Source organism: Bos grunniens, chromosome 13 (genome assembly GCF_055505025.1).
Source record: "Bos grunniens cultivar Pamir isolate PY7600 chromosome 13, Bosgru_T2T1.0, whole genome shotgun sequence".
Lineage (NCBI taxonomy): Eukaryota > Metazoa > Chordata > Mammalia > Artiodactyla > Bovidae > Bos > Bos grunniens.
The window spans coordinates 18271586-18294105 of record NC_141177.1 but is presented as its reverse complement, the minus strand read 5'-3'; the positions used below and the strand labels follow the sequence as shown (position 1 = coordinate 18294105).

At 52.4% G+C, this 22520-nt stretch overlaps 1 protein-coding gene across 26 annotated transcripts in view; it reads left to right on the top strand.

The window, feature by feature from the left end:
- The window catches only part of EPB41L1 (erythrocyte membrane protein band 4.1 like 1), a 146269-nt gene that overhangs the window by 73917 nt on the left and 49832 nt on the right, over nt 1-22520 (top strand). For 22 of the 26 annotated variants that reach the window (XM_086332049.1, XM_086332037.1, XM_086332036.1 and 19 more), the window contains 4 exons: nt 17114-17304; nt 18937-19101; nt 21004-21108; nt 21896-21938. In XM_086332049.1, the coding sequence (XP_086188175.1) occupies nt 17128-17304; nt 18937-19101; nt 21004-21108; nt 21896-21938 (490 nt within the window). In that variant the 5' untranslated portion in view covers nt 17114-17127. Of the gene's footprint in view, nt 1-1348; nt 1543-17113; nt 17305-18936; nt 19102-21003; nt 21109-21895; nt 21939-22520 lie in introns of those variants that run through there. The other 4 variants (XM_086332048.1, XM_086332046.1, XM_086332038.1 and 1 more) reach the window with 2 other exon arrangements.

The following is a 22520-nucleotide window of genomic DNA, read 5'->3' as shown; positions in this document are numbered from 1 at the left end:
GGAGGATCTAGGGTTGATAATAGACCCTGGGGTAGGTCACCCTGATGGAGCATCTGCCTTGGGAGAGAGAAGTGGACAGAAGGAGCTGCCTGTCTCTGGAGTGTGGGAGTGCAGATGGATCCTGGTGAGGTGGACACTAAGGGATGCAGCCCATTGGTGAGGTGGATACTGAAGGAGATGCAGCCTGGGAGGGGCGGGCAGGGAGGGTGTGGAGGCTTGGTTCTCATGTGGGTGGCGTCCCAGCTTTGAACCTCCAGTTACCAGTGTGGTGGATTCTGCAGCACCTAGAACAGTGGCTGGCATGCAGTAGGTACTCAGGGATGATTTGAAGAATGAGAGCATGTGTATGTGTATGCCTGGGATGGTGGCGGGTCAGGGAGCAGGGGTCCTGGGGGCTGCAAATGTGGACCCGTCGGCAGAAATCTCAGGGGATCATGTTGTGGAGACAGGTACATCCAGCTCTTTCTTTCATTGGCAAAGTGAGGCCCAGAACAAGAGAGCCATGTGCCCAAAGGTACTGGTTGACACGTGACGGGGCTGGACTGGAACCCAGGCTGTTGGGGGTTCTCCTCTGTCTGGTTAGGTGGTCTGGACGGCTTTCTGAGTTGTAGCAGCGCGGCTGGAGGGGAGGAGCCAGGCTTCACTTGGTTTTGAGCCAGGACCTTGGTGCCGCAGGCCCTCTGGCCACCCCCCAAGCCCACCTTCCTGGAGCCTGGATGCCTACGCGGCACCTCCAGAAACAGCTGTACGCGGCCATTTGTCACCAAAGCACATAGGAACAAATGCACACGTACACGCACTTAGAGACACATGGGACCCCTGGGAGACGTTTGCGATACCGCCCCCCTGGTGGAGGAGGAGCGCTGGCTCCGGGGAAGTTCTGCCCCGCGCAGAGCTGCCGGGGAGGGGAGGTGAGGGTATCCGGCCGCGCTCGGTGGGCCGAGGCTGAGTCACCCCCTCTGACTCAGGGAGCCTCTCCTCTTCCTCCCCCACTCCCCTCTCCCTCTCTCCCTGCCGAACCCCCGCGCGAGGGGACGGGAGGCTGGCCCAGGCCAGGGTGGGAGCCGCGGAGCCCCAGGACTGGGCGCCCGAGGCACAGTCCCGCCGGGGTCCCGGGGACTGCCCAGTGTGACGGCGCCCCGGAGGAGGTGGCCTGGGAGCCTGCGGGAGCGGGAGAGCGGCGAGAGGGAGAGGGAGACCGGCGGGGAGAAGGCGGAGGCAGGGGCCGGGCCGCCGCGAGGGAGCAGGCGGGCGCGCGGCGGCGGCCCCCGGGCTAGGCGCGGAGGCCGGGCGGGGGCGGGGGCGGGCCGCGCGGCGGGCGCCAGGCCCGGGGCTGTGGGCACGGTGCCCAGCCCCCGGCGCACGCCGAGCCGCCGCCGCCGCCGCCGCCGCTGCTGCTGCAGTCGGCATCCATCAGCGGGCGGGGGTGTCGCGGAACAGGCTGCTCCGCAGAGCCCGCCCCGCCCCGCGGCCTGCCGGCTCGCAGGAGCCGAGGGGGCGCCCCCCGCCCCGCGCGCCCGAGATGGGGACCCCCAGGCCCAGGTAGGCACGTGCCGGCGATCAGGTGGCACGGGGGGGCGTGGGTGGGTTTGGGTGGGGATGGGCCGGGGGCTCGTTACCCGGAGGCCCAGCCTTCAGCCCTGGGGGAGGACGGAGAGTGGGGGACAGACCGGCAGGAACTGAGTTTGCAGGCTGTCGGCCCTCCGGCCAGTGTGGGGGCGGTCCTAGCTGGTCCTCCCGACCTCCCGGGTCTGCAGCCTCCCGGGCGAGAGAGGTGGGCAGGCGGGGAGCTGAGGCTTGCTGTAAGGATGAATGTTTGCTGGGTGGGTGCCGGGCTGGCCCACTCCTGTTCTCCCCACTCGGAGACCACTCCTGACGCCTCAGAGGAGGCCCAGAGCCCTCTGGATATTTCCTCCGGGCTTCAGGCGCTGCAAGACAGTCTCTTGACTGGAGCCTGGGTTGCTGGGGAGCTCTGGTCCTCACTTATCCTCTGGGTGCAGACCTTCCTCCACTCTGGCTCATTCCCCATCCTACCTCCCTTCCATGTCTCCCAAAGCTAGGGGGTAGAACTTGGCTCTAGGACCACCTGGTTTCTGGCCTGGCATTGACACGTTAGAGGGAGAAGACTTGTGGGTCCCAGTTGTGCCTGGCACCTTCTCACTTGGGGGATATCTGAGGGCCCCTGAGGCTGGGTTCTTGGGGGGCAGGCATGGTATGTGGCTGTGGGGGGCTGGGGGTGCAAGTGACTGCAGCCACCAGGATGCTTATCAGATCTAAGGCCACTGTCTGGCAGAGGTATGGCTTAGGAGGCTGGACAAGGCCTAGGAAGGAGTTCTGAGGATACCGGTCTCCTTCGCGGCTACCGGTTGTGGTCCTTGACCACCTCCTTCCCCGCACCCACCCCCCCCCCCCCCTGCCAACCCCCGCAAGCTCTGAGAATACCTTGATGGGAGAGAGACACTACCGTTTGTTCCTGTCATCACTTCATATCTCCTCCTCTGTACCCAGAGGTGGGAGTGTAAGAGGGCTAGGTTTATAACCTCTCCAGCGCTGGGTGGGGTTACAGCTGCTTCGTCTCTCCCCCACCTCCCAGCATTAGGAGTCTTCCAGATTCAGTAGCCACCAGGCCAGGCTGAAGGCTCGGGACCTCGAATGATACCCCTGGAGGAAGTGGGGCTGTCTGTCCTGGGCAAGGATGTGGAGAACAGAGGCGACTGTGTACCCGCCTGCCCACCCGTTCCTTCATATGGAGCCTGCGGCAGAGGCAGCCTGTGCCAGCCTCCTCTCTGAGCCGCCGTGGCCCAGGGAGGCTCTGCCAGTTCTGTGCAGGGATGAAGCCGGCTTCCACTGGCCAGTCTGAGGTCATACCTATCGTGACCCCATGTGCCGTATTTGTGTGTGCGCAGAGCATGGCTCCTAAGGGGCCCCTCGAAGCAGTCCTGGAGGAGATCAGTGCAAGAGGCCTATTCCCATTAAAACCCTCCCTGGGCCATGTGCGGTTCCCTGAGCCTGAGTTCAGTGAGCTCCATGGAGAGCTGCTTCCCAGAACTGGCACGAGAGCCTTTCCTGGTCCCAGAGGGCTCACTCAGGAAATACTGAAACATTGACTGAGGCCTCGAAAGGAGGAATGACTTGTCCAAGGTCACAGGCAAATGGGTGTGAGAGCCAGCACTAAGGTACCCATATCCTCTAACGAGTTTGGGTTTCTTGTAGCCCAAATGCCTGCCTCCCTATTGCCGTGGCCATTCCATACACAGGACTCTGATGGGCTGGCGTTATAGCCTGGAGCCTGAGTCTGCCTTCTAGAGGGGGACTTACATTGGTCTCGCAGCCCTTGACCCCAAAAGGTGAGAAAGCAAGGCCAGGCTGCCTCAGCTGCCAGGCTGCCTTGTCCCAGTTAAGGGGCAAGGGCTGAGGCATAGTCGGCCTGGAGCCCTGGTCCCTCTTGTAAGTATCCAGAGCCAAGAGGATGCTGGGTGCCCAGGCATGTTCTGGGCCTGAGCCCCCAAGAGCAGTGGAGAGGGTCTCCCGCCTAGGCTGCTGAGGTGGGAGGGGCCTCTGTGTTGCTCCAGCTAGGTCATCCGGGTGAGCCTGTCTGGGCTTCTGTGCCCCCATTTATTAAAAGTGGATAATAATCTCCATCTGGAGTAATACCAGTGATTATACAATCAGAATGAGGACATTTATTGAGTACTGACTGTATGCTTTGCATTATCTCCCAACAACTCTGACAGGTAGGTGCTATTATTATCCTTTTTACACATGACTAAGGCTCAAAGAGGTTGTGTCACGTGCCTAAGGTTGCACAGCTGGAAAGAGTGTGGCTGAGTCTAGAGCATCTCTCTTTACCTTGGCATTGTACCTGGAGCAAGGTCTGGGAGTACCAGGTTGGTGTCCAGCAGAGCCAGAGAACTGATGTGCCAGGACTGGTCCTGGTGGAGAGTTCAAGGGTGGGTTGGGTTTTGTGAGGCAAGGGTGGCCTGAGTGCTCCTGGAGTCCTGAGGGGTAGGGGGCAGAAAGGTACTGGCCAGAAGCCTGAGAGAGGGACTGGCCATGGCTTTCTGCTTCCTGGCCAGGATCCCCCAGCAGTGAGGGTGCTCTGGACTCTGTGCTCCCATTGGGTGCTGGGGAAGACTGGTTGGCTATAAGGCTGGCTGGCCCTGACACTCACTCCCGCCACACTAGACAGGAACCCAGTGACCAGAACATACAAAGGAGGGAATGCAGGCGCACCAGCTGGGACTGTGAGGAGGAGGCCCGGTGGGGAGGGGACTTGTGCATGGGTAGGCGGGTAGGGGTGGGAGCAGGCTGGCACCGCTTCCTCTGTGGGCGGGAGGCTTGTGGGTAAGAATAGTAGCAGCCAACATTTATCAAGCACTTACTACATGCCAGGCACCATTTTAAGGGCTTAACTGTGCCACTCATACAATCTTCACAAGCCCTTTGAGGCAAAAATCCTTCTTCCTCCCATTTTACAGATGAAGGGAACTGAGGCTTAGCAAGGAAAAGACAGTTGCTCAAGGTCACACAGCTCGGTTGTGGGGGAGCCAGGATTTAAATCCAGGCAGTGTGAGGTGGAGCTACTTTCCCCATGGCCATGCCAGCAGCCCAAAATTTCTTTTCAGAGGTCATACTCAGTTTTGTTCAATTTGAAAAATATTCCCTGAGTACCTGCTGCTGATCCTATACGGCCTCTGGTGAAGCATCCTTGTCCTCCCCGGGCTCCCAGTCTAGCCTGGAGAGACACAGACACGGCACAGGGAAGGTGAGGGATAAGCTATTGCCTCTGTAGGCGTGGATTCCTATTCTGGTGATCAGAGAAGGCTTCAAGGAGATTGCAGCCTTGGCACTGGGCACCAAAAGCCAAGTGGAATTTTGATAGCTGTGGGGGGAAGGGCACCCCCTCTCCTGGGCCAGAGGGAAGGGAAATGGGGACGTGTTTGAAGAACGGGTGGTCTGGTGTGCCTGCAGCAGATGGTGCAGGGGGCTGGGGGCGCTGGGAGGTGATTCAGAAAGTCAGCTTGTCTTTGGGTCTTTGACAAAACTCTGGAATCTGCCAGGCCTGAGCTCTAGTCGCAGCTCCACTGTGTCCTAGTCACGTGCCCTTGGGCTCTCACTTAGCTGATCTGAGCCTCAGTTTCCTCATCTGTAAAGTGTGGCCAAGCGCGCCTGTCTCAAGGAGACCACGTTAGGGTTGTTACGTAAAGAACCTAGTGCAGTGCTGGCATGCCACAGGGACTTGGCTAACATCACTTTCCTCCCCAGGAGCCTGGACGCTCCAGGAACCTTTGCAGGTATTTGATCTGCATGGGGCCTGCATTGGGGCAGGACAGAACCAGGTCTGGGAAGGTCCCTTTGGTAAGAACCACGAGGAAGGGACGGGCTCAGCTTTGCAGGAAAGACATCAGCCCTCTGGACCTGGAGGGCTGGGGAGGGAGGGAGGTTGAAACCACACTAAGCTGTCCCCTCGGAGGGTTTTGGGAGGAGCAGCTTAGGGTGGGGAAGGCCATGGGGTGGGGGAAGGGCACGAGTTTGGTTTGCAGCTTCAGAAGTTTAAGATGAAGGACTCATCTCCCTTCAGTCATTCTGAAGGTTGCGCAGCTTCGTCTTTGTGCATCTGGCTTTTTTTTTTTCCCTTTTGCATAATTTCCTTTGGCTGAATCTGCATCAGAGCTTCTTCCATAATAGCAGCAAATTGGGACTAAGTGCCCAACAATAGGGGAATGATTGAGAGCGTTTTGGAACATCCAGTGGATAAAATAATATGCAGCCGTGAACAGCCGCAGAAATACTTACCCTCGAAGTGTATGGAGCTGTGCACTCGTCAGGTTCCTCGGCATCTTTTCTTCAATTCATTTCATGTCGCGGTGACAGAGGCGGGACAGGGGTTAGAGCCTTCCCCCGCGTGAAGAGATTCAGGCCAGGCTGTCATCTCTTGGAGGGCAGTGTTCATGTTTTATTCATTGTTCTGTCCTCAGCGCGTGGCTGAGTGGTTTGCAAATGCTTGTCTGGTGAAGGAATTGATGGAGTGGGCAAAGCAGATGGCAAGTGACTTGTCCAAGGTCATGCAGGTAGGAAGACCAGGACCAGGGTCTTCTCATCCCTACTTGGCACATTCTTCTTACTCACTGGTCAGTATCTTGAAGGGGAGTAGGATGGAGAGGTGCGCAGCGAGGACCAGAGACAGACCAGAGCATAAGTCTCATTTCTATCCTTACTGACTGTGAGGACTTGGCAAGTCAGTTCATCTTCTTAAGCCTCAATTTCCCCATCTGTAATATGGATAATCCAAGTACCTGTTTTTTTTTTTTTAATTTTATTTTATTTTTAAACTTTACAATATTGTATTAGTTTTGCCCAACATCGAAATGAATCTGCCACAGGTATACCCGTGCTCCCCATCCTGAACCCTCCTCCCTCCTCCCTCCCCATACCCTCCCTCTGGGCCGTCCCAGTACACCAGCCCCAAGCATCCAGCATCGTGCATCGAACCTGGACTGGCGACTCGTCTCATACATGATATTACACGTGTTTCAATGCCATTCTCCCAAATCTCCCCACCCTCTCCCTCTCCCTCTCCCACAGAGTCCACAAGACTGATCTATACCAAGTACCTGTTTTTAAGCTTGTCATCAAGATTAAATGATTTTGGGTATGTAAGATCCTTAGCATAGGAACCAGCACACAGAGAAGTACCTAAGAATGTTAGATGTGATGATAATGATGATATAATAATGTGGAAATATTTCTGATATAGTAAATGTTTTTTGTTTTTTTTTTGCCGTGCTGTGGGGCACGTGGGATCTTAGTTCCCCAATCAGGGATCGAACCCACCCCTCCTGCAGTGGAAGCTTGGAGTCTTAACCACTGGACTCCTAGGAAGGTTCCCCGATACAATTTAATGTTAAATGGAAAAAAACCCCAAACCACGAGCACTCAGATTAAAATGATATAAAATTAGATCTGACCATAGGTACAGATTGGAAGAGAACAGGTGGAAATAGCAGGTACTATGGGGAATGAATGACTGACCCCGACAAACCTTTTTAAAAATACTTACTTTTTCTTGTTTTAATTACAAAAGAATTATGTGATAAATCCCAATCATTTAAAAGCATACTCTTTCCTTGTTTTCCCAACCAAAATCCTTCTCTCCAGAGGTAGCCAATGACAACAGGATGGTGCCTAGATTTTTTTCCATGCCTACATAAACAATAAGCATGCAAACCGGAATGGGACCATAAATTGCATTATTGTTTTACAAGTTAGATTTTTTTCATTCTATGTGCCAACATCTTTCTGTGTCAGTGCATCTAAACCCCATCCCCCAAATGTTCACACTAGATATGTAATACTTTTGTAATTCCTTTTTCACAGGATAAATCCTAGTTCATTTGGCCATCAACAGGGGGTTGATGGACATTTAAAGTTGTTTCCAATTTTACTCTATTCTAAATAACGCTGACCGTGAACTCTCGTAGTGTTTAAACAAGAAAATCAAGTGAGAGACTGAGAAACTGTGAGATTGCACAGGGTTGCTGGGGAGGGTTCCCTGCTTCTCTGGGCTTCTTTCCCCTCCTCACCTCCCTTCTCAGCGGAGCCCCAAGGGGCAAGGACACTGATCCAAAGCCATGTTTGTTACTGCAGTTCCCCGCTCCCTCTCACCAACTGCTGATCGGTGAGGTCCAAGCGAAGTGATGATGATGAAAGGATCCTTTAGGCTGTAAAGCACCTGGCACGTGGGAGGGCTTGATACTGCTGTTATTATTTCCACATCCAGAGCAACAGTAGCTTTGGTTACACGGTTGACAGCAAGTGGGATGTAGCAGGTTTGAGGGGGAAGAGCATGGAGCCGTGAGCCAGCAGACCTGGGTCCGAGTCCCTGCTCAACTCGAACTGACAAGCCATGTGACCTTGGCCAGCCCCGCCTGCTGGGGGAATAAACCCACCCATCTCATGTGGCCCTGGTGGAGCTCAAAGGTAACAAAGCCCAGAAGGCAGCCAGCTCATGGTCCGGCTCTCAGAGGGTGTCCCGCTCCAGGGAGGTCTCCTCTGCCTCTGCAGTCATCCATGTGGACCAAGTAGGAGGCTTTTCTCCTTTCTGATGCAGTTTACTCTGCAGTTTGGGCATGTCACGTGGTCCCCGGCCTACAATGGCACACCAGTTTGTGGCTCCATAGTGGCACGTGAGACCTTTGGGCAAGAAGCCAGTGCTGACGGGTGGCAGCCTCTTCACATGGCTTGATTTTATTTAATGCGGTGCCCATGGGTACCACCGGCCTCTGACAAATTGCCGTCTCCGCCCTGCCGCGTAGGAATGACTGCGGGCCTAGCTCCTGTTTCTACCCCTCGAGCTCCATCAGAGGCCTGGCTGGGAGGCGGCACAGTCCGCCTCCTCCCTCCTCACGGGTGGTCATTTCATTCATGTCCACCTGGAGATTGTCACTCAAGGAAGTGAATGTTCTGTACTGGGGAGATCCCAATGGGAGTTAACATCATCCCCAGAGGGAGAAGAATAAATCTTCATAGTCTCTCTTTCTCTCACTGTATTTTTTCTTTTAATTCTTTTCTTTCTCTTTTCTGACTCCAAAAGTAGTACAGGCTCATAGTAGGAAATGGTGTAACACAGAGAACCCCCTAAAAAGCCAAAAAAACACAAAAGTCTGTAATTTCTGCTCTTGTTAACCTTTGAGCCTTTAGACGATGAGAGTTTCTAATATTTCTTGAGTACTCACTGTGGGCTTTGGCTTGGAAGTGCTTTACGAGCCAAATTTCAGTTTGGTCTAATTCAGTTTTCTTAGTAAACCTAGTAAGTGGGTAAGATTATCATCGTGGATTTACAGATGAAGACACTGAGGCCCAGTGAGATTGAGGGAGAATGCAAGAAGGTCTCCTGGTCGCCTAGTCCGTCCTTAACCATTAGACTATACTGCCTCTTTCCAATTTCTCCTCCCCTCCCTCTCTAGTTCGTGTTATCTACTTAGTGTCAGGTGGTATATCAGTCACAGGTGGCGCTAGTGGTAAAGAACCTGCCTGCCTGCAGGAGACATAAGAGACTCAGGTTCAATCCCTGGGTCAGGAAGATCCTCTGGAGGAGGAAGAAATGGCAACCCACTCCAGTATTCTTGCCTGGAGAATCCCATGGCCAGAGGAGCCTGGTGGGCTACAGTCCATAGGGCTGCAAAAGAGTCAGACGTGACTGAAGCGGCTTAGCACACAGCACGGTGTATCAGTCAGATTCTGGTAGAAAACAGAATTCCACTCAGATGCTTTAACTTGGAGATGTTAAGAAAGCTGTGGGCAGGATTAAGGGAACCCACGAGGGGGACCCACAAACTCACGGTGACAGAAACTATTAGCTCCCTTCGGCCTGAATGAACAGAGGGAGGGACTGGTGTTACTGGGCTTGTGCATGGAGCTGTCACAGAGCCGCTCAGCCACCACTAGAACCCCAGGGAGGGCGACTGGGGAGATATACCTCCCCGCTCTGCTTCCACTCTCTGACCTCCTGCCAGTGCCTCCCGTTGACCAAAGGCAACCAGAGGTCAGCAGGCAAAGGAGTTCAAAGGACAGTCCAAAAGCTCAGCCTCCTGGCTCTTTGAGTGGGACATGGTTCTGGGGGTGCACATGGGGATCAACAGCCCAGGAATTGGTCCTAGGGGAATGGGAAAGATGTGCTCCGTGACTTCCCCAAAAGAAAGGATGATCTCGGTAACCATGATCATTGAAAACATCTTTCAGAACAGAAGACTCTCACTTTCTGCCTAGCATTCTCTTTGTTTTGGCATTTTCCACACCCTGTTCCTTCTTCCTCTCTCTACTCCTTCCTACTGTGAGTTCCTGCCTGGTTCAGAATTCCCACGACCGTCTGGACAGAAGTTGTCAGTGTCTCAGATTTAGAAGAGAGCCTTCGTGGCTGGGGAGTGATTGTTCATGACCGTGGATACTCGTGGCTGTGCGTGCCCTCACGCGGTTCCACTGCAGTGCATATGTATGCAAAGACACGCTTCCAGAACACATGTCATAAACATCTGTGATACACGCTCCCTTGTCTTTAGCGTGACTGTAACTTTTGCATTTCAAAGTCCTTTTGTTCTCTGAAACATCCTTTTTCTCTACAGGGCCCTGCTCTGAAGTGTGCGATTAGGTCCTCTCCTCCCTGTTTAACAGATGGAGAAACTGATGCTCACAAAGGGGAAGTGACTCGCCCAAGACCCATCAGATAGGAAGTGGCAGAACTGAAACAACAAACAGTGGTCCTGATTCTAACTTCTGCTCTTCTCAGTGTATTTGCCTTTTAATCTTGGGAAGTTTTTCCTTAGCCAGTTTTACCCCTGGGAGAAATTAGTACAGACGAACCCCCTGAGGCTGCTGGAATGTCATGTAGTGGGATGGACTTCAGAGTCAGAGAGTCTTGGCACAGTATTATGACCTTGGGCAAATCGGTAGGCATCTTTGGGCCCATGTGTCCTCATCAGTCAAATAAGGATGATAATATCAGGAGTTTGGATGGAAAAGTCAGCTGCTTTTCCATCCAAAAGTCTGATAAGTTGTCAGGACAGACTGGCTGGCTGGTAGCCAGGAAGGCTCCTGAGGTGAGTGCAGCCCAGGTCTTTTGACTTGTCTCATTGCTGTTCCATCCACCCATCACCCATGTGTTTTTCCATTTATCCATCTGACCCCAGGCTCCGTGGGTTTGAATTCTGACACTGCTGTTTACTAGCTGCACGATCTTGGGCCAGTTAGTTCACTTCTCAGTGCTTTAGTTCCTTCTTTTGTAAAATGGAGATATTGAGAGGACCTATTATGGGTTATTATGAAGATTAAATGATGTAAAATGCTTAGATCAGGGCCTGGTAAATAGCAAACTCTATAAATGTTAGCTTTGTCATTGTTATTTATCAAGAACTGCTCTAAGCCCTGGGGAAAATGGCAAATGAGACAGATAAAGGTTTTTGTTGTCTTTTGGCCATGCTGCACAGCTTGCAGGATCTTAGTTCCCTGACCAGGGATCGAACCCAGGCCCGTTGCAGTGCATGCACAGGAATCCTAACCCCTGGATCACCAAGGAATCTCCAAGACATAAAGTTTTGTCTTTGTGGAGTTTACGTTCTAGAGAAGGAGTAGAAACAATTTGTGAACTTATGAAGAAACACATGCTTGCTTCATGGGCGTAAAGTTTATTTTTGATGGGTGGTAAAAATTTTTGAAAGTAGATAGTAGTGTTTGTTATACAACACTGTGAATGTGATTATTGTCCCGAATTGTTACACTTAAAGGTGGTTAAGATGGCAAAAACAGAATAAAGCAAAACCAAAAAATCAGCTGTAACCAAAAAAAAAAAAAAAAAAGGAAGGAGGGACCCACTTTAGACAGAGTGGTCAAGAGGCACATTAACTGAGATCCGAAGGGTGAGAGCTACCAAGAGACAGGGGACAAGCCCACCTTCCACACGGAGGGAGCAATAAGGGCAAAGCCCCAAGACAGGGGCAAGCCTGGCGTGACTGAGGTGCAGACAGAGAATCTGTGTCTCACTTCTGTCACAGTGATGGTGGCAGTAGGGGAGCTAAGCAGAGGCCTTATGCAGAGACCTGGAGCTTTGGTAAGGAATTTGCATTTTATTTTGATGGGAGGTCATTGGGGTTTTAAAGAGGACATCCATTTGGACCGTAACTGTGGCTCCTCTGTGGAGAATAAGCCCTAGGAGAGCCTACGTGGCTAAAGGGACCGTGGAAGAGATGGAGCCGCCATGCAGACAGGAGCTGAGAGTGGGTTGGACCTGGGTGGAAGTAGAGCTGGAGAAAAAGAACAAATCCAATTTACTGGACCCAGAGGTGCTGAGTCACACTAACCCTGGTGGGAGAGCTTGATGTATAAACCAGTCGATTCACTTTTAATGTGGGGGTACAACCGCAGGCCAAGTGGGTGTTGCCTCTTCCGGGCAGAGACACCCTCTCCCTCTAGGCGGCCCAGATGGAAAGCCACAGCATCTGAAGCCTGCTTAGTGCCCCCGGAAAGCGAGCCCGGGGAGCCAGCCTGTGGTTGCAATGTTGAAGAGTGTCAGAGGCTGACAGGCTGCTGAGCTGGCCCCAGAGGGGGCCAGGCAAGCACGCTGGGCCTCACTGGGCCCCTCACCTCCAGACAGGACTGGCGCAGCCACTGTCAGCATTTCCTTCTTTGGCTGACCTTTCCCTTTTCTAATCCTGTGCGTTCGGGTTTTCATATGTTAGTGTCATCAGTCAGGCTTTGCTGGCCTCTGTCTCTCTCTCCATCTGTTCTGGGTGGGCACTTCTTTTTTTGTTTTTTCAGTTGTTGTTGGGTTTTTGTGTGTGTGTGTGTTTTGGCCTCATCATGCAGCACGTGGAATCTTAGTTCCCCCACCATGGCCCAGGGATTGAACCTGTGCCCCCTGCAGTGGAAGCGCCAAGTCTTAACCACTGGACCACCAGGGACGTCTCAGGGTGGGCACTTCTAAACCCCAGCTTCGCAGACCACTTCCCACTCTGGCTTCCCATTACTGCTTGTCATTCTGGATCTTCTCAGGGTTGTTTTATTCGGTGCCCTCTTTATGCTATTTTCCCGAATCTCCATCACCCCCCTGAGAAGGAGGGAGGAATATCTCTGTGTTAGGGTTGAGATGACCTAAGCTCAGAGGAGTGAAGTCACTTGCCCAGTGTCCCAGAGGGAGCTAGTGGGGGAGGGTTCTAGGTCTCACTGACCTGGGTCTGCCTCTGGCCCTGCTGCCCTGCATGGAGGGGTCCATGGGATGACTATGCATAGGGTCTTTGACGCTAGGCCTGGCCTGCAATGGCTCGGTGACAGGAGTCTTACCCTTTGCAGCAGAGTAACATTTCTGAGTCTTGCAAAGCTGCCGTCCCCCACACCGCCCCCCACCCCATCCACCTCCAGCTTCTTCATTTCTCCCTGACTCAAACCTATTCCTCCTGCCAGCCTGTGTGGAGCTCACATTTATAGGCTTCTTATTCCAAGAAGTCAAGTTGTCAATGCCGGGACTTCACTGGTGGTCCAGTGGCTAAGACTCCACGCTCGCAACACACGGGGCCAGAGTTCAATTCCCGGTCAGGGGACTAGATCCCACATATGGCAACTAAGAGTCTGCATGCCACAACTAAGACTCAGTGCAGCCAAATAACTAGATATGGAAAAAAACAAGAGGTCAAGACTCCCTGTCCTCTGCACATCCCTTCTTGTTCCCACATCTGGGCATTTGCCCACATGGTGACCTAGTCCAAATGTCCTCCCTGCCATCACCTGTCTAGAGTCTCCCTCTTTTCAAAACCTAACTCCAGCTCACCCTGCACTCTCTACCCTATAAGTCTTCCTTGGAAACCCCAGGCCATACTGCTAATCACCAGGTCCTAGAATCTTCTAGAGGCTGAAATGTACACGGGCAAATCTATGTCACATTCTGGGTGAGTATCAACCTCCCATGTGGCAGGGAGCTCCATGGGAACCAGCACACGGTCCTCTGGGTCCGCTGCAGTGCCTGGGCAGCTTGTCCGCCCAGTGGGTTCCATCAGTCTGTGCTGACCTGGTCCTGGGCAGAACTGTGCCCATGTGACTAGCTGTGGCAGAAGCCAAGGTCAGGTTCTTGGCTCACTTTCTGGGCCCCAGTGAGAGAACCATGCCATTATCCCCAGACTTGTGAGATGAAGAAGGTTCTCCTCATCACAGATTTAAAAAATAATAATGTGATTTTTCTTTTTAATTCACAAATTTTCTTTTAGGTTTAAACAGATTTTATTTATCTCTGTCTCATCCTGTCATACCAGACCATGTGCATTGGAAACATTTATTTTTTGACTTCTAGTTGTTTTTTTAAAATCATTCAAGAAATCTCCAAGTGTAGTAGAGAAAAACGAGAACTACAGTTAAACAGAAAGAAGAAACAAAATAATTTGTATACCCGCCTTCTAGAAACAGCCATAGTTAATATTTTGCTGAATTTTCTTTTTTTCTTAAAGTATTTATCCTTTTGGCTGCACCTGGTCTTATTTATAGCACTTGGGATCTCTAGTTACAGCATGAGAACTCTTAGTTGTGGCATGGGGAAATCTAGTTTTCCCTAACCAGGGATTGAACCTGGTCCCCCTGCATTGGGAGTGCAGAGTCTCAGTCACTGGACCACCAGGGAAGTCCCCTTTGCTGAATTTTCTGTATCTGTACGTGTGTATTAGGTAAAAGAGGGTCGATCTGTACAAACTGTTGTGTGTCATGCTTTTCACTCAGGTGTCCTCCGTGATTTTGTACATCACGTCTTTTCACTCTCTAGAGCAGACACACCATCTTTTATCTCACCAGCCCCTGGCCACAGGGTTTGTCCATGGCTCATGCTGCTGCCTTGGCTCCCAGCCCGGGGCTGAGTGCTTTCTCCTCCTCTGAGATTCTGTTGAGGTTTGCCTGAGGCATCAGAGTGCAGCGGGAAGAATAATGGACCCGGAGCTGGGGTCTGGGGAGTCAGGAGGCTGGGTGAGGAGGAGAGTGGGTGGGAGGGACCAGGGAAAACCTGTCTGAGAAAATGACTGTTGCTCGAGCCCCTTTTGCTCTCTGGCTCTCACCTGTAAAAGAAGAGGAGGAGACTGAATTATCTCAGAAGCTTCCAGCTCCTCTCATCTGTGGGTTCTGCCAGCACCGAGCAGTCATGCCAGCAGCCTCTGCTGGAGACCTGGGCGGTGAAAGCCTGGGATATTTATTTAAGATTACTTGGCTGGCTATTTCCAAGATGATGCAGGCCCTGGTGAAGGTTCAGCGAGTCCAGGCTGAAATGAGACTGAAGCAGAGGCAGGAGGAGATGTCCTGGAGCCTCTGGGCTGCCTGAACCCATGAGGGGTGTGTGGATTCTGCTTCTCCCAGCACAAAATATACAGATTAGTCTGTGGATTTTTTTTTTTTTTTTGAAGCAAAATTAAGCAGGCATTTATTTGAAGAGTTCTTCCCTGTAGGCCTTATCTAGCATAATGCCTGATATCTCCAGTGCAGGCTTAGAAGAAATCCAGATCGGGCAGATTCATCTCAGTTTGACCTCATGAGGCTGTGCGCCATCCCCCTGGAGCAGCTCTGTGGCTTTGTGTTCTGGCACTGAGTCAGCACTTAGCGTCATGTAAGCAACAGAGCTTTTATTTAACGATGGCTTTAAGTTATAACCATAAAGCCCAGGGTAATGATGTGAGTGGAAAGCATTTCTGGGTGGGGATGAGGCCACGTGGACCAAGGCCTTCCTTTCCTCCTCATCTTCTTAACAACAGCATCCATAACACCAGACCTTCTCATTTGTGCTACAAGCTCCAGCTTACAAAGCGCTCGGCTCATTATCCATAAGGTGGGGAATGAGGATGCTCATGACCTATCTTGGGCCCTGGAGACGTTGGGTGGCTGAGTGGGGGTGCTCAGGGCCCTTGACTTTCTGTTCAGTGCCCTTTGCTTTGGGCGGGGCTGGTGGCTCCTAAAGGCAGTGGGGGTAATAAGATGGGGGCTTGGAGCATGTGCTCAGCCCAGGGTGGATCCTGTATCTGTTGGCATCTGCCTGTCAAAGGCCCCCACGGTGGGTGGGGTGGGGAAGGGACCTGCCAAATCTCATCTGGATCTTTCTCTTTTAAAGTGATGGATTTAGAGAAGGCTCTAGACTCAGCAGGTGAGGGTTCCTGCTCATTTCTGTTTCCAGGTTTTAGCTCCAAACTGTTGTTTGTTTTTTGTTTTTTTTTTGAGAGATGTGTTTTCACCGAAGGGGATCAGAAATGGCTTCTTTTGCTTTCCTAAAAACAAACAACTTGTGAGTTAAATATATGTATATGTGTGTGTGTGTATTTTTAAAATTATACAAGTAATTCCAAAGTATATGAAGTTAAAAATGAAGTTCCCTCTCTTATCATGCCCTATGGAACTCTCTTTTTCTTCTCTACCTAATTCCGAATTATTGACCTCTCTTACCAGCTTAGTGAGTATCCTTCCAGATCTTTTACTACATGCGTACAAGCACTAAGATGTTGAGATTGTTGGGGTTTATAAGGACCTACTGCCCAGCTGCTCTTTGGAATAAGCAAACTGCAAAGAGAGAAAAGGAGAGAAAGAGAGAATGGTGTGGTACTATTTATATATATAAATTTTATAATATAATTATATGTAAATATATTACAAAATATAATATATAATATGAATTTTAAATATAATTTAAATATAATATAAATTATATTATATATAATTATATATATATTTTTATATATATAAGTGGGACCATGCCATGCTCTCTCTCTCTCCTTTTCTCTCTTTGCAATTTGCTTATTCCAAAGAGCAGCTGGGCAGTAGGTCCTTGATTCTCTGAAATCTCATTTCCTGCTTCAAGGGGGAAATGATAAGAATAGTCTGTCGCAGAGATAATTTCTGAGTCCCTCGCTTTTGGGATGAGTCCTAGTGAGACGAGCTGACTGCCCATTTGTAGCAGACGTGGGGCCTGAGCCCATATCTCCGTCTTTGACATCATCAGGGCTATGCGTTTGTTAAGAGGACCTGTCTTACCCCTTTAGATCCATCCTGACCGCATCCCCGTGGAGTCAGGGGGCAGCAGTTATTGAGGCTTGGGCCATGAAGAGCCTTGCCTAATGTTGGAGCTGGAAGGACTGGGAGCTTAGGGCTCTTTGGGTCGAGTTCAGTTTATCCAGCATTGGCTGAGGGGCTGCCGTGTGCCAGGTGCTGTGGTAGGAGGGACAGCCGGGCCCAGGGCCTGCCTGGCGGTGGTCCCTGACTGTTCCTGGTGCTCTTGGCAGAGTGGGGCCCCCTGGAGAGACTCTCCTTGTCCCCAGGAAGGGCCCTGATTCCAGACCTGGGCCAAGAGACTGGAGTCCCTGAGGAGCTATATGGGCAAAGGGTGGGTGGGGGTCTGTGACCTCAGCTGCTGCCGCTGACCCCTCACTTCTTTGGACTCTCTCCCCATCCTCCCTTCCTCTGTCTCTCCCTCCTCCCCCTTCTCTCTGTGGCTCTTTGTCCATTTGTCTCCATCTGTCTCTCTCGGCGTGTGGTTCCTGTCCCCCTCGCTCTGTTCTGTCATGCCCTCGCTGCCCCTCTCTCTCATCACATTCTCTCCTTCATGCCAATGCAGGCGTGCTGGTCACCATGACAACAGAGACAGGCCCTGATTCTGAGGTGAAGAAGGCTCAGGAGGAGGCCCCGCAGCAGCCTGAAGCAGCCGCTGCAGCGACCACCCCTGTGACCCCCGTGGGCCACGGCCATCTCGAGGCCAACTCCAATGAGAAGCAGCCGCCCCAGCAGGACGCTCGGCCTGCAGAACAGGTGTGTGCCCGGGAGCGGGGAAAGAAGGGAACCAGGGTGTACTGTTGACCCACGACGTGCGAAGCACTGTGCAGGGGCCATCGTGTTCGTTTTTACATTTTATTCTCCAGGACCTCAGGAGATAACTGTTCATTTCCCCACGTTACAGTGGGGGAAACAGAGCCTCAGCAGGATGGAGTCACATCGCTATAAAGTGCTGTGTGCTTCGCCGCTCAGTCACATCCAACTCTTTGTGACCCCATGGACTGTAGTCTGCCAGGCTCCTCTGTCCATGGGGATTCTCCAGGCAAGAATACTGGAGGAGGGCCATGCCCCCCTCCAGGAGATCTTCCCAACCCAGGGATCAAACCCAGGTCTCCCACATTGCAGGTGGATTCTTTGCCATCTGAGCCACCAGGGAAGCATAAAGTGACAGAAGTGCAAGTCAAATCTGTGTCTATCTATCTACCTATCTGTCTATCTATATTGGCTGCACTACATGGCATGCAGGATCTTAGTTCCCTGACCAGGGACTGAACTCACGCCTTCTGCAGTTGAAACATAGAGTCTTAACCACTGGACTGCCAGGGAAGTCCCAAGTCAAATCTAGATCTGATGTTGAAAAATCTGTGTTCCTTCAACCTCATTTTCCTATTCCCTCAAGCTGTCCATTCTAGCTGGGCAGGCCTGGTGTGACTCCAGAGCAAAATTCATCATCTAAAGAGACAAGGAGGGGCTTCCCTGGTGGTCCAGTGGTTAAGAATATGCTTTCCAATGCAAGGGACGCAGGTTTGATCCCTGGTAAAGAAACTAAAATCCCACATGCACAGAGCAGCTAAGCCCACACTGCAGTTAAAGAGCCTGCTCACTGCAACAAAGACCTAGCACAGTCAAAAAAGAAAAACTTAAAATAAACAAAATAATAAAGAGACAAAGGATTTGGTGGGGGGGGGGTCATCTAGCCATTGAGTTCACACCTCCCTTAATTCACAACAGGTAACCCAGCCAATATCATTGAGGTTATCTGTTGCAGAGTTAGGACTGATATGCAGGACTCTGACCTCCCTTCCTTCCATTAGGTCAGTCCTAGCCACTGGTGGCTCAGTGGTAAAGAACCCACCTGCCAATGCAGGAGACTCAGATTTGATCCCTGGGTCGGGAAGATCCCCTGGAGAAGGAAATGGCAACGCATTCCAGTATTCTTGCCTGGGACATCCCATTGACAGAGGACCCCGGCAGGGGCTACAATCCATGGGGTTGCAAACAAGTCGAACACAACTTAGTGACTAAACAACAACAAAACCTCATGCTTGGCCCAGTGACAGACTGGGAAGGAGGAGACCAAGCCCTGGTAACTCATGCACTGTTTGTCTAAGGAGAAAGGATAGCTCTGGCCTCTGGGTTTGGTTCTGTGGGATGCTTCTGCCTGCAGGGACGCAGTGGACCCCTCTTATGAACCCACCCATTGTACGCAGTGCTGACTCTCCTCCTGCACTTTAGATGGGGGTGTCACCTGGGGGTGTTCTTAGAGGGCCATGGCTCTCATTTTGGAGTCTGTCTTAGCTCCAGCTGCTTCCTCATTGCATCTCATTTGGATGAAATGCTATGGTGTCAAGCTCATTGACCAAATCCTTCCCTTGGTTGGACTTGCAGAGCCTAGACATGGAGGAGAAGGACTACGGGGAGGCCGATGGCCTGTCAGAGAGGACCACACCCAGCAAGGCCCAGAAGTCACCCCAGAAGATTGCCAAGAAGTACAAGAGCGCCGTCTGCCGAGTCACTCTGCTCGATGCTTCTGAGTATGAGTGCGAGGTGGAGGTAGGGAGCCACAGCCCAGCCCCAGCCCACTGGCCTCGGAGCCAGGACAGGCCTCTGGGCACTCAGCCTGGGCCAAGCCAGAGGGCGTCCATTCTTAATGGAGGCCTGGACCGACTGCCGTGTAGATGATAGGCCAGCCCTCCTTTGCCTAGACCCTGTCACCAAGGCCTAGAGAGGGCTCTTATGATTGTACATAGAATTAGATGAGGCTCTAATTTCCTGGCACCAGGAAAAGCCTTCTTAGGGTGGCTGTACCTTGGGTAGGATTCACTGTCTAGGGGCTGATCTGTAGCCTGGTAGGACCTGGGCTCTTCTATCTCACCCTGTAGATACTGAGGTTTTGACTAGAATCATTTTCATGTATTTATTGGATGGGGAGAGGGGTTCTCCCTGTGAACCACCCTGTCCAGGGCACCAGGACAAACTGGTCACTCGAGGGTTCCATGGTAAGGTGTCCCCCAGGCATAGGGAGGCGGCGCATGGGAAGGACTGCTCCCCACAGGCTTTGTAGAAACCCCGTGGCATGGTTCTGTCCCCTAGTGGGTGGCAGGGAGGACACCTCTTCTCTGGGGTCAGCCCTCCTGGCTCCACATTTAGCGTCTCCCTTTCCTATGTTGGCTGGAACTCCCACTCGAATTCTGAACTCTGACTGCCCCCTTAGAGGTTCTGCCCCCGTCCAGGTGCCATTCCTGGCCCGTCCACATACATGGAAGGGTCCAGAGGGTGGCCTTACTGCTGAGAGTTACAAGAGCCACCAGTTTCCCCCTACCCCACCCCAGCCTCTGAGCCCTGGTCTTAAGGGACTGACTGACTTCTAAGCTCTGGGAGGCTGGTTCTGTCTTCTTTTCAGAGTTGGGGTTTCTTTTTTTTTTTTTTTTGATATTTATTTCTTCCACAGAAGGGTTGCAGGGTGGATATCCTGGCCAAAAGAGAGGGATATCCTCTCCCTCTTCTCTTCTGCCCATGCTGGCCCCACGGTGCTGTTTCAGCTGCCCTAGGAGAGTGTGAGGGTTTGACCGAGGCCGCTTTCTCTGAAGGCCTCCTTCAAAAAAGGCCCAAAACCCAAAAATCCCTTGGTTTTTCAGCCGTTCCCACAGTCAGCCCTGATCCCAGTGACTCTGCCAGACCTTGCAGGGGCCTCCCCACCTCCCTGGAGCCCCCTGTCTCTTTGGGTAGTGACTGCTTCACTTGCCTCTGTTGGTGCTCGTCTTCACACCTGTGGGTTGGGTACCCACAAGTTCTGGGCTTTGTCCTTCCTAATCCTCAGACCTGGATGGTGCCCAGAGAGATGCCACGCACGGATGATGGGAGCTAGGGGAGAAGGTGACTCCCACAGTGCTGCTTCCATCTGAAGCTGGTTTAGGTACTGTGACCGCCTGAAGAAACTCTCTTGCTGCTTGGATGGGGGGCGCCCCCTTAGTGTAAGGGGAGGGACCCTGGAGGAGAGTTACTCTGTGACACTGAGTCCCAGGCCCTCCTCTCCTCCCCTGCCCACAGCCGTGACCTGTCAGGCAGCTTGTCTCTTCCTCTCACATCCAAAGTTCAGATTTTTGGTTTTCTCCTCCTTGGGTCCAACTTAGACTGTTTCTCTTACTCACTGTACAGGAAGGAGAAGTCAGTCACACCCTGACGTCACTCTGGCTTCCCCCCAAGAAGATTAAGTGCTAGGAGGACCCCAGGAGGGCTTGGACGAAGGCAGTGGATGGGCTGGGATTAGTGTTCCCCCAGGGTCCCTTTGGACTTGGTGAGCAGAGCCCGGTGGGAGACAGGAGCTCTGAGATCCTCCCCAGACGCTGGAAGCCTCTTGGGGGTTTTCACGTCGTCCTGGTGGAGCCTGGGGCACCTCCCCGCCCCACCCTGACGTGTGTTCCAGCCTCATGGCATCTCTGCTTCTCTCTCTAGAAACACGGTCGGGGCCAGGTGCTGTTTGACCTGGTCTGTGAGCACCTCAACCTCTTGGAGAAGGACTACTTTGGCCTGACCTTCTGTGATGCCGACAGTCAGAAGGTACCTGGGCTGGGGAGCGGAGTTGGCTGAAAGGTCTGCTGCGGGGACACGTCTTCTCTTAAGCCCCTGTTGGCCTGGCCGCATCCTATGGCTTCCATCAATCCTCAGACCTTCATTAGGCACCTTGTCTTTTTTGGGGGGATGTAGAACCATTTTAAAGTCTTTATTGAATTTGTTTCAATACTGCTTCTGTTTTATGTTTTGGTTTTTTGGCTGCGGGGCATGTGGGATTTTAAATCCCTGATCAGGGATCTAACCCGCATGCCTGCATTGGAAGGTGACCTCTTAACCACTGGACTGCCAAGGAAGTCCCCACTAGGCACCTCCTGTTTGCACAACCCCAGGGTTCATCCATCCCTGTCTATCCTCAGTTCTCTGTCTCCGCTGTGTGCTGGTCCTTCCTTGGGACCTGCAGGTCAGCCCCGGATGAGTATCTGGAGAGCCGTGACGTGGCTTCCTGGGGAAATAACCCCGGTGCCTCCTCCCCACCCTTGGGACACTCCTATCTGAATTTCCTCCTTGCACCCATGCCAGCTGCATTACCTGTTCACCTTGCTGCCTCAGGGCAATGCTAGGCCCAGGGCCCCAGGTTCCCAGTCCTGCCTGAAGCCAGGCCTCATTCCCTCACCTCCCAATCCCAAGGGAAATGACCCAGACTGCTCACCCAGGAAAGGGTGTTCCCTGCTGGGGCGCTGTCTGCAGGGCGCTTCAGGATATTTCTGTCTCCTCACCCTACCCACGTCCCCTCTCCCAGCTCCCTCTAAGGACCTCTTGTCTTCTCCTGCAGAACTGGCTGGACCCCTCCAAGGAAATCAAGAAGCAGATCCGGAGTGAGTGACCTGCCTTGGTGGGAACGTGGTGGGGACTCCATCCTTCTTGGGGAAATGCATTCAGACCCATGAGTTCATTTGCTCTGCGTGGCAGATCTTAGGGAAGGCAGGATATTACTGTAGAGACGAGGAGCCTGAAGCCTGGATGAGAGGAATGACTGTCTGGAGTCACATAGCATGTTAGCAGAGGAGTATTCAGGATGTCAGCCCTAGGCAGCCCAGGTCTGCAAGCCCAGAAGGGACTTACAGAGTCATCTAAGACCAGGGAGCAAACTGATGGCCCTCAGAACAGCCACCCTCCTGTGCAGGACCAGTGTTGTCTTGGGTGATCAGTGACCTTTGACTCAGAATCCTTGTCCGCATTGCACTCTAGGCTGCTGCCAACTGATCGGTAGTGAACGTGTCCTGTATTTAATAATGAGTAACTGAGGCCCTGAAAAAGGCAGTTAAAGATCACAGAGTGAGGTATTGGCCACGCCAGGTCTCCAGCCCTGGCCTCCCAATACCATCCTGCACTCTTCAAGGCCTGGAGCGAAGACAGATGAGCAGGCCAACAACCTGTCTTTTCTGGCCCAGAGGGGA